Consider the following 11745-nt stretch of genomic DNA (forward strand, 5'->3'; position numbering starts at 1 on the left):
TAACCAGCATATTGATTCCACACCACTAACTTCTAATGGTAGGGCCTTTCAAGTTTTCAACAATCATGATTTTGTTTTCTTACAATATCCCTTTGTCATCCCAATAAGAGACTGTTAAGTTCCTTTTATTATCTCCAAAGTTGCATCACACTGTGCAAAATCAAATTATGACCGTGCTGTAGCATGATAGTGAAAAGTTGCATCGCCTTTGCAAGATTGAATCATGACCGTGCTGTCTTTTGTAATAAAGCAACTTTTCTTTTACAGCCAGTTTCCTTCTCAAGTAACGCAACATTTTCTCATGTTTGGTTTTTCAGTTCTACCAGTGCTAATTCATGTTTCCTCTGTGATGTAATTTAGGTTGACATTTAGAAACCAAAATATGAACTAAACTTGTATCTTTTTGATCCATGCTAATGGTATCATATATTTTTTGCCACCCTTTCAGCTGCTGGTCCGTCTTCACCTGCTGAACATTTGCGAGAAGTATTCTACAGAATGGGCCTGAATGACAAGGTACTCGGATACTGCTGTGTTACTTTTAACTCTTCAATACAGTATACTTCTGGAGTTGCTTGTCTTATCTTTTTTGTGATCTGTAGGAAATTGTTGCATTGTCAGGAGCACACACACTTGGACGATCAAGACCAGAGCGCAGCGGCTGGGGTAAACCTGAAACAAAATACACTGTGCGTAAATTACAGCCAGAGCTCATTGTTTCCAATTTAAAGATGCCTTATCTATTGAAACATATTCATGGTACTAGCTGAATGACCCATGCGCTGCTACACAGTAATAGAAGTAATAACTATAAATCCAATCATGTAGGGTAACTATTTCCGTCCATTACGAAATAGATTTAGATATATAGTAACAGCCCAGGCAACTTAGAAACCGCAAAACAGTAAAATTTTATATGAAATATTTAATAGATTATTCAATAAAACATCGCCAACACTCGTATTAGTTCCTTGCTTATGCGCATCCTACAAAATGACAATGTCAGATCGCTACTTTGCTGGGTGCTAACAAGACCGAAAGTTATTCTTCTACACTGAAAGTGTCATTTAGCCATATCAATTCAATTGTGATTTTTTGAATGAACTACAAAAAATGAGCTATATTCTTATCACCGTCATTAACTTTTCTATCACAGAGCTTATATGTTCCTACAAAGCTGTTCTTCTTGGTGCCAGCATGTACAGCATCATTATGTTCTGAATGAAGAATGTTGTGAACCTTATATCATATTGTTAGCCTGATTGGTTGTTATGCTTGACTTGCCAGAAAAATGGACCTGGTGCACCTGGGGGGCAATCTTGGACATCACAGTGGCTCAAGTTTGATAACAGCTATTTCAAGGTGAGATTCCTAATTTGTAATATGCTATAGAGTAATAGCTGCAATCATTATTATCTTACAGTTATATAACACATAAAATTTAGGATGTCAAAGAACGACGAGACGAGGACCTCCTAGTTCTGCCTACTGATGCTGTGCTCTTTGAGGATTCATCATTCAAGGTTAGTGACGATTCTCCCATTGCAAAACATCTGTAGCTGATTCTTTGAACATAATTTTGTGTGCTATCATGGTTGCAGATTTATGCTGAAAAGTATGCTGAGGATCAGGATACATTTTTTGAAGACTACGCTGAAGCTCATGCTAAATTGAGCAATCTGGGGTCTAAGTTTGACCCTCCTAAGGTAGATGTGATTAAGAGAACCATTTATAGAACCAGGACATAATTAACCATATTGTAAGGTCGTGCTGACTCATTGAAATGTTGCAGGGTGTATCACTAGACTAGCCAATACTTGCTGCTGATGAACTGCATTTTGGTGAGTGAAGATGACAAGGCTCTGTTTCTTGCAACTATTTTCGAGGTGTAACAAATTCGGATCCACCGAAGCAGTATTTTGAGTTGTGTGCTCCATTACCAGAAATAAAAGCAGCATTGGACAGTTCCCCGACCGAACATTTATGATACTTACATGTTGTATGACACTTCAAGGTGATCAAATATAAAACAATACTATCAGGCTGTTGCCCCTTTGCGATATGTCTGGAACAGAACGGTACCTAGCAAGCACACTATGGGATATTTTATTTATCTTTTTGTTTGATGTTTGATCATACAACATACCAACCATCCTGAAGAGGTGAGCTCATTTCCCTCTTGGGAACCCCAGGATAGCCTGAATCATGTCTCCCAGCTTGCCTTCAAGCACTCCTTTGAGGATCTTGAGCCTTGGTGCCGAGTAGGGCGGGTACCTAGCCCTGGCCTCCCCGGCGAAGCCTCGGTTCATGACTGCCTTCCTGTGGCTGAAAGCATCAAAGCTGAACTTCCCATGGTAGGAGCCTGTGCCGCTCTCCCCAACTCCTCCAAATGGCAGGTATGGGTTTGTGAGCTGCAACATCGCAGAACAATGTCAGCATTCTCACTTTAGTTCCCTGTAAAATTCGCATGTTCCAGACAGGGCCTTCTGCTGATTACATGTATGCTGGTGTCATTGAAGAGCATTCCTCCTGCAGAAATGGCCCCCTCGAACTGGTTCTGGAGCTCACTGTCCCTGGTGAAGAGGTAAGCTGCAAGTGGCTTAGCCATTGAGTTGATGAGACCAAAGCTTTCATGGATCTTGTCAACCTGAAAGAAAAAGAGAACATTCGACTCAGATGCACATCATGTACCACCAGTAATCTCCTGTGCTTTTTTTGAGGGGAATCTTATGGGTAAAAAATGAAGTAATATTCTCTGAATCTGAGAGAGTTGGCTCTGACCGTGATGATCGGAAGCAAGGGCCCGAATATTTCCTCCTTCATGATGGCGGAATCGAGAGGGACATCTAGGAATATTGTAGGGGCGATCTTCCTGTGGTACGATGAAGAAACAACAGAAACAATATGTGAGCAGATCAACCAAACGCATTATGCGCATGATGGTAATTTGCTAGAGTTGGTAATGTGAAGATGGAATCCACTCACAGCTGCTGTTCATCCCTGTGACCGCCGAACACGATCTTGTCGGAGACCATCTCTTCGTCCATCAAGCCCTTGAGCCTGCCAAAATGGCTGGCATTCACGACGCGGGACAAGTCCGCTGATAGCAGTGGATCCTTCCCGTAGAACTTCTCCAAAACTTTCTTTAAAGACTCGAGCTTCCAAGTTATGTTCAACGAAAAGTTAGGATTCATCACCCTCGTAAAAAAGAGAGGGTTAGAACTGTGCAAACAAACATATATTTGTGTACCAGCTTTGGGGCAAAAGCCTGTGTGGTTATGATGAAATCAGGAGCAATGCAGGCCTGGCCATTGTTGCAACCCCACTTGCCAGCAGCGATCCTCTTGGCAGCAATCTTTGTAGGAAAATAATAATTAAGAAACATGAGTTAGAAAAAAAAGGGAACATCTAAGAGAAGGCGAGCTTTTTTTTCTCCGTGGGATTTTGGCAATGATCATTCGGACTGGGGAGGATTGATTTTACGTGGAGATCGACGTTTGAATCGACAACCACCGGGCATTTGCCGCCGAGCTCCAAGACGACCGGCGTCAGATGCTTCGCCGCTGCGGCCATCACGACGCGTCCGACTCTACTGTTGCCTGCAATTTTTCATCGCAACATGCCGTTGGTTGGATGCAGGCGAGAAGAAGGTTTCGAGCTTCATCGACGGCCGTCGACAAGAACTGACATGGAGATTGGCACTGACCTGTGTAGAAGATTTTGTCCCACTTGTGGTTTAGGAGCGCGGTGGTCTCCTTGACGCCGCCCTCGATGACCTTGATGCAGGTGCCGTCGACGAACCGCGGCAGCAGCTCAGCCAGCAGCGACGACATGGCTGGTGCCCCCTCAGACGGCTTCAGCGCAACGGCGTTGCCGGCGGCGATCGCACCGATGACCGGGTCCAGGGACAGCACTGAGATGATCGGTAGACATGTCGTTTGGAACGCATGAATTTCATGGTTTTCCCCATTTGAAATCAGACACAGTATGAAGAGCAAGAAGATAAAAATATCACTTGAGCTTCTCCGCAACAAAAATTAATTATTACAGCTGGATCTCGAGCCAATTTTCTTATATGTCCAGCTGCAACTGGTAAATCACTTTATCATCTAGTGTCATAGGATTATTACTAGTAGTAAACTTCTTGTTTTGAAATCTATATCTATATCTATATCTATATCTATTATTACAGGGAGGTGATATTTTTGGTTTCGTCCCGTTTTTGTTTGATCCACTTTAATTAATTTCACGTACGCTATTTGGTTTCGTTACATGCCATCCGTTTTGGCCCAATGGAGGAAGCCCACCTGACGGAACACTGTGGTCCACGTCCGAAGAGCTGGCAAACAAAAAAAATAGCCGATGGCAGGGTTCGATCTCATAACCCGCTAACCGGCCACACACAGTTTGTCCAACTAACCCAGCTAGAGATATGAGAAAATTATTTTTCTCCCATTGCAATACACGGGCCTTTTTGCTAGTAAACATACAATTTTAATAAAACGGTAATGCACCTTTCTCTTCATAAGATGGTTGGATGTTAATCCAAAAGTATAACGTGACTCAGATTTATGAAGACATAAACTTCTAAATAGACAAATGTTCCCATCATCCGGGTGAAGGAGACGTTGCTTATGGTTCAAAGTGTATAAACGTGACATTTTGCATGGTAGTACTAGGTAGCAATATGGCTGAAATAGAGACATTGCTTATTTTTAAAATGTCGTAAAGTGAAATTTGAAGTCGCTAATTGTATGTAAAACGACACATTTTGATAACTAATATAGTTTCTGTTAAGTTATTTTTCTTACACATGCTTTCTAATTTAATCTGTGTTTGCGCACAATGGTCGCAGCCTCTTTATCCATATAGAGCGCGACCGATGGCCATTCGAATCTGCTAGAGTTACTGTTAGCGGGGGGTCAAAATATGGCAATATTCTTTTGAAGGGGTAAAAGTGTTTAAATGTGTTGAAAAGTGACATGCACATTGAAAACGATGCGTGGTTAGTTGTACTTTCTCAGTACCAGTGCATAAGTCATGTTACAAAAACCAAATAATCCCAAAACACTTAGACGCGGTTTATTAACTCTCACCTCGTTTTTTATTTCTTGATTGACATGAATAAAGGAATTAACCAATAAGAGACGTGACGCATGTATGTTTTTAATGACTTAAGACTACCTAACACGGCATGAAGTGGCCAGTCCATTGCATGCAGTGTTATTAATTAGCAAATGAACTTTAAGTTCTCTTGTTTTTCCCTCCGCCTTGATCATAGTGCACAACGTAAGATGACTTATGCACTGATACGAAGGGAGTACTCCCTCCGTCTAGGTGTGTTAGTCACCTTACGAAAACCAAATAATCCCAAAACACTTAGGCACGGTACATTAACTCGCTCCTCGTTTCTTGTTTAGTGACATATCAACCAATAAGAAATGTAGGCCATGCATGCTTTCAATAACTTAAGACTATCAAACATGATGACTTAGAGGGTGCTTGGATTCAAGGGACTTATTTTAGTCTAACAAAAAATAGTCTCTTTAAAAGGCTAAAACTAAAGAGGGGCTAAAACTAGTCTTGAGACTAAAATGTTTTAGTTAGGGGTACCCCTACTAAAATGTGAATTAGTCCTCTCTCTTTTCATTTAACTCCCCTCCTTTAACACATGCGAGTTCTGGATTGGAGGATTTGAAGGATAATAAATGCTCATTAACTTAATTTTAGTCTCTTTAGTATTTGGATCCAAGCATGGATGAGGCTAGCAAGTTTTAGTCTCACTATTTTTAGTCATGAGACTAAAATGTATCCAAGCACCCTCTTATACACCTAGACGGAGGGAGTACTACTAATCCAGTTGTGCATTTTATCATGTGTAAAAAATAGGCACTCGTAAATGATGATTATGTTGTTGGCTAAAGAGTTGTCCAGATATCTCTAAAAGAATAAAAATGAAAAAGAAACAGATATACAGTGCATGAAAGACGCACGGTACCAGACAGGCGTAATGCACGAAAGATACATGACACAGAAGAAAATAAATGAAGCTACATTTCATTGATGGCTTTGTGGCCGTCAACCAACAAACTATCTGAAACTGAGCCATCTCAGCGAGATGCACTATTCTGGCAGCGCAGGAAGATGGAAGTGATTTGTAGAAGAGCTGAAGATACCAAAGTATAAATGCCGACAGCGACGGAACGAAACCCAAACCCGCAGGACGGCAATCATGTACACCACCCTCCGTTCTGCAACAGTGAAGTAGTGGGGATGCCTACGTGGCACTTCATTACGTGCACACCAACCACAGTTATATGCCAGGCGCATTTACCCGCAAAAGAAAAAAAGAAAAAAAAGAGTACATGCCAGCCGCATGAGCATGTGTGGCTGAGCAGATCATTCCCATTCTTATAGTACTTACATCTCATGGCTCATGCACACATGTTGCATGCATGCACCAGCTAGTGGCTGTTCCCAGTTTTTGGGCAACTTTTTAGTTGATGATCTTCCTCTGTTTATATTCCCTTTAATCAGTATGATCCAGTTTCATTTTAAATTTAATTTGATGCCTCCTATACACAATGAAATTAGTAGCGCACGCCTGAAAGCTTGTTGAATGGCATTTTAATTTATCGCTAAACAATTTTTTCTGTCAACTTAGGGTTCCATGCATAATGAACTTACAGAGAGGGTAGTTCCAGGCGGAGATGACGAGCACGAGGCCGAGGGGCTCTGGCGTAATCCTCGCCGTCGAGGGGAAACTCATGAGCTTTGCAGGAACCTGAATCAAGGGTACGTCCCTATTCGATCAATGCTTAATAAGATAATGGACATTGTGTGATATAAATCTGCAAGTGGTTAGCTGCTGCGGGTACAAGAGCATGATTGGTTTTCTATCAATAGGTTTGTGTACAGTGTAGGCTTGATAGCTGTAGAGACACTGTTGATTAAGCTATCGACATCTCACATCATATCAAGGTACTAGTGAATCGACAATGATATACCTTCTGGGGTTTCATCCATTTCTTGAGATTCTTCAAGGCAAACAAGCACGACGACTTGATCAGAGATAGCTGCCTCATCAAAATTCACAATTGACAAGAGAACAAATAACCTGTGAGTAAGCATGTGACCAGCTACGAGAGTAAGCCCAGTGCGAAATAGATAAATAAACCAAAAAGCTCAAATAATACATGAACTTTCTTTTTGGAGTTGATAACACATGAACTTGACAGACCGTTTTTTGCGTGTGGTATTTAGTTTCAGGTGATCCGAGAGAAACGAAGTTTTGCGGAATTTGATTTCGATCTGTGGGCAGATGCTTAAATAATTGGGCTTACGTGTATACACTGTGCATGTATGATTGATTTTCTTCCATTTTAGTTGGTGCCATAGTTACATGACACCATCCGATTGAATTTAAAGAAAGAAAAACAGGGCTGTGAAATTATAGTAGTACTGTATGACGAAGCGAGTTGTGAATCGAACATGCAAATAGAACAGACAGGGACTTTAAGAAGCCAGAAATTTCAGATCAGTTTATCAATCTAGTCAACCCAATTAATACTCCTCCCTCCGTTCTAAATTACTTGTCATCGAAATGGATGTATCTAGAACTAAAATAAATCTAGATATATTCATACCTGCGATAAGTAATTCGGAACGGAGGAAGTACCTAGCAAGGAATCTCAAAAAAAAAAAAACAGAAGAAGGAACCCGCGAAGATCTTATAACAAACTAATCCAACGTATGAATATGATCGATCGTAATCGTAGCGGAGAAATTAGGACGCGTGGATGCTGCTTGACGTACCTCGTGGACGTGTGCTTCGGTCTTGGGCTTGCCGAGGTCGGCGTGGAGGGCGTCGCATATCTCCGCCTCCATCTCCGTGGCCATCCGCAGAACCCCTCGCAGCTGCGCCGCCCGCCACTCCGCCGGCCTCGTCTGCCCCGCCGCGAACCTCTCCCGGAGCTCCTGCACAGCCGCCGCCCGGGACTCCACCATGTTATATATGTAATCTAGCTAGCTCCTGGTGAATTACCTGCAAGCAAGCCAGTTAGGTCGGTGATATGGAGGGAAGGAGGAGGCTGGAGGTGGTTTGTCTTGTGGAGAGATGAGAGACGTGCTTATATATGTTTGACGTTTTGTTCTAAAAAAAAAATGTTTGACGTTTCTACAAGATTTTTGTTTAAAGCGGTTGGTCGCTCTGTTTTGCTCTTATCGCTTTGTTCGTTTGATCTTCTCCGATAGTCGGATCAGCACCACCCGTCCTTTGAAGATTATGATGAAATTAATCATTGCGGTCATGTCAAAAAATATATAGAGATTAACCATTGTGGTGTGCAAAAGTAATACTCTCATTGATTTAAAAAAGTAATACTCTCTTTCAATTCATTCAGTTTATGATACTTTCCAGAATACACATTCCTAACCCAATAATGATGATTCAAAATATCAATAGGTCCGAATCCTTTATTTCAACACATGACATCCTATCTGTGTTGCCACTTATTCTCTTTCTGACCCTCGTCGACGGTGGCCTCATTGTTGACACAATCATACCACGTCTGCGTGTGGTCAATTTTAAGACATCTCTCTCGGGATAAGATGAGAAATCTGCTTTTCTTTCCCGCGAGATTTTGGTGGAGCGTGCATGCATGGTTATAAGTGGCTTGTTTCGTCTCCAATCTGATTTTGCTGGGGTGTTCATTTCGAATCCGAATCGACACTAGAGTCAATAATCTAGATTACATTGTAATGATTCTAACACCCATGGAGTCTTGGTGCTGATCATGTTTTGCTCATGAAAGAGGCTTAGTCAATGGGTCTGCAACATTCAAATCCGTATGTATTTTGCAAATCTCTATGTCTTCCTCCTTGACTTGATCGCGAATGGAATTGAAGCGTCTCTTGATGTGTTTGGTTCTCTTGTGAAATTTGGATTCCTTCGCTAAAGCAATTGCTCCAGTATTGTCACAAAAGATTTTCATTGGGCCCGATGCACTAGGTATTACACCTAGATCGGATATGAACTCCTTCATCCAGATTTCTTTATTTACTACTTTCAAAGCAGCTCTGTACTCCGCTTCACATATAGATCCCGTCACGACGCTCTGCTTGGAACTGCACCAACTGTCAGCTCCACCATTCAATATAAACTAGACAATTCCCCGCGCGTTGCTGCGGGAATTTGTTGTAGATTTTCAGATAACATTCACGTATCAAATAATAAAACCATTTGATTCAATGATATGAAACATAGGTGACCTTTATTTTCATAAATCTATTGTTCAAATTTATTGGTCACATTTAAAAGCTATAAATACAATTCTTTTGCGTTCTTTACTTTTGAAATTGCATATGTGTATTTGTTGCGAGCTTCCCTTAGTAAAACAATAAAGAACATGACTGATTATTGTTCAAAGAATTAGGTGGCATCCTGGATAAGATGTTTACGTTATTAATTAAAATAGATGGAGTAAGGCAAAAAAGTGATATGAAAAATAGAGAGCGAACCAATATTCAGTACTTGCTGCTTATGTTGTCCATCTGTACTAGCTATCCATCCATGGTTGAACTGATGAAGTGGTAAGGAGAAATAAGGTTCCATATATTTTCTCAGTAATAATAATTATGAAGGTAAAAGATTAAGACTTCATAGTGTGACCTTGGAAATGCAAAAACTTCAAATCACAACACATAATGTCATTGCCTCCAAAGGTAAACATAACGCATCCAAGCAACTGTTACATCATTTTTTTAGTAATAAGCCATTTGACATCACATATAGAGATCTAGGATTTGAAAACAAATTGCACAATCGTTCAGAGATAATCTTTAAGATCATATCGGAAAGCAAGAACTACTAATAAGTTGTGGGCATCGCACACCATAGTACTGCATTCTTGCTAATAAACAAAGTCAAAGATACAAAAGGATTTAAAACAAACTGTAGACAAAGTGAAATGGTAAGACAACATACTTTAGTACAATCATAGTCCATTGTTGCCAAATAACACAACCATAGTAATCGCATCTTTTTGAATGTCCAGCTACTGCTGCCAATACATGGAATATATTTATTTAGCAGTAAAACATGGATCGCAGTCCTTTGTTGTATATTTTTCTTAGTGGAATTATTCCACTTGTCCTGAAATGTTTCCTGATTTATTGTTGTTTGTGGTGTTGCCCAAAGATATAATGGCAAATAAATATAACTAATTGGTGGATACAATGGGGGATATAATTAACCGGGCCAGGTTGTAAAGCGTATCTCTAGTTACCAGATCATACTTACTATGATGGGGCTTAAGAACTTTCACAGGGTAATGTCATCACACTTATGAGCTTACCAGGTTGAATAGAGCTGAGACTGCAAGAATTGACAAACTATAAAAAGACATGGGTAGTTATACGTGTGTAAAATAGTTTGATGCTTACATTCAGGTCGCTAGTAGTCTTAGTTGTAATGCAATACCCTGCAAATAAAAAATATAAACACAAAGATCAGTTTGCAGTGTTGCAGCTCAAATTGATATATCCACAAATGCCTGCCAAGCCAAATACCTGGTCTGATCCTAAAAAAAGAAAAAAAAAGCAAATACAATATTGAAAGAAGAATACTATTCAAAGGAGGGATAGGCTAGTCTGGCATGACTACTGATAGTTCTTGCTCCAAAAGAAAACACTGCTTAGTATTCTCTATTCCTGGACCTACTCTTTTATTACCTAGATGTCATGGTGCGTAGATCTGGGAGTTAACAAATGGCATTAGTGAAAATTAATAATTGATGGTACACCATATCTGTAATATTATGAAGTACTCGTCCAATGAAGCTAAACAAAATGCACTCTTACCTTGCCATTTGTTGTAGAGAACTGAACATTACTGAATTTATGTTCATCTTTAGTTCACATACCAAGATTTATTGAACACCAACCTAAGTGAAAAGAAAGTGTAGCAGGACTTAAAATTCATAGACAGAGAAGAAAAAGAACGACAATATGACATAGAAACCTATAAGGAACATTTAGTATGACAGCCATATCATGCCAATCTGCAGCATCTCAGACACCAACCTATACTTTGAGCTTTGAATCGGTCAAGATAAGATTTTTGCAAGATAGTTAGCTGATGCAGTTCTAGTCACAACAATTCTAAATCTCTGGATTTAAGAGCCGGACTCATAAAAACTGGATGGGACATCATGAGGAAGAGGTTGAGCGGGTACCTGGTACAGAGAAGGGAGGCAATATCGGGGATGCAGGTGTGTTCCTGCCAACACGTGCATCACCAGCAAGCAATGGGCGTCGGCAACGGAGGCTTCAAATTCGGACCACCGTGAAGGTTGATGATTATCGAAGGACGAAACTGACGACCCTCGAGTAGATCTTTGGTACCAATTGTGGCAGTTAGTTGAGCGTGTGGAGGCAGGAGTAAATCCATCCGGCTTTTTACACGAACCATTTGTTTCTGCTGCAATGGAGATTCAAGAAGATGAAGAGGAAGACAGGCTGCCGTAGGGAAGATAAGAGGTTGAGATGTGGAATCCTTACGGGGGGAGGGGGGATTAAAGAGTGTTGCCCTCCTTAGTGGAGAAGAAAGGAAGCAAAGGAGGCGTGCAACTGGAAAGTAAAGAAGGAAGCAGAGGGGGCGCGCCTGCGTTGGGGGAGAAGGAAGAAGCAATGTGTACGGGGACCTTCGGGAAATAGAAACTGATGCTGGGACCGGAAAAAATAGAG

General features: G+C 40.8%; 2 protein-coding genes across 3 annotated transcripts in view; one reads left to right on the forward strand and one right to left on the reverse strand.

Moving 5' to 3' along the window:
• LOC119300763 (probable L-ascorbate peroxidase 6, chloroplastic/mitochondrial) overlaps positions 1-2108 on the forward strand; it is a 4662-nt gene extending 2554 nt beyond the window's left edge. For both annotated transcript variants that reach the window (XM_037577655.1, XM_037577654.1), the window contains exons 6-11: positions 449-516; positions 603-689; positions 1288-1362; positions 1446-1523; positions 1602-1706; positions 1793-2108. In XM_037577655.1, the coding sequence (XP_037433552.1) occupies positions 449-516; positions 603-689; positions 1288-1362; positions 1446-1523; positions 1602-1706; positions 1793-1810 (431 nt within the window). In that variant the 3' untranslated portion in view covers positions 1811-2108. The remainder of the gene's footprint in view (positions 1-448; positions 517-602; positions 690-1287; positions 1363-1445; positions 1524-1601; positions 1707-1792) is intronic.
• On the reverse strand, positions 208-8113 carry LOC119300762 (aldehyde dehydrogenase family 3 member H1-like). Its single transcript, XM_037577653.1, has 11 exons — positions 7816-8113; positions 7008-7076; positions 6688-6784; positions 3707-3913; positions 3484-3599; positions 3251-3355; positions 2986-3158; positions 2782-2872; positions 2498-2647; positions 2147-2411; positions 208-672 (listed from the first exon to the last, which is right to left on the reverse strand). Exons 1-10 carry the CDS (start codon positions 8005-8007, stop codon positions 2169-2171), a joined length of 1443 nt encoding a protein of 480 aa, XP_037433550.1. The 5' UTR covers positions 8008-8113; the 3' UTR covers positions 208-672; positions 2147-2168.
• Between the last annotated feature and the right edge of the window lie 3632 nt (positions 8114-11745).

The sequence above is a fragment of the Triticum dicoccoides genome, chromosome 5A (assembly GCF_002162155.2).
Source record: "Triticum dicoccoides isolate Atlit2015 ecotype Zavitan chromosome 5A, WEW_v2.0, whole genome shotgun sequence".
NCBI classification, from domain to species: Eukaryota; Viridiplantae; Streptophyta; class Magnoliopsida; order Poales; family Poaceae; genus Triticum; species Triticum dicoccoides.

Coding starts and splice junctions, on each gene's coding strand:
- LOC119300762 (XM_037577653.1), bottom strand. CDS start 8,007: ATGGTGGAGTCCCGGGCGGCGGCTGTGCAGGAGCTCCGGGAGAGGTTC. Junction 6,785..7,007: donor AATGGATGAAACCCCAGAAG/GTATATCATTGT, acceptor CCCTTGATTCAG/GTTCCTGCAAAGCTCATGAG. Junction 2,648..2,781: donor CCTTGCTTCCGATCATCACG/GTCAGAGCCAAC, acceptor TTTTTCTTTCAG/GTTGACAAGATCCATGAAAG.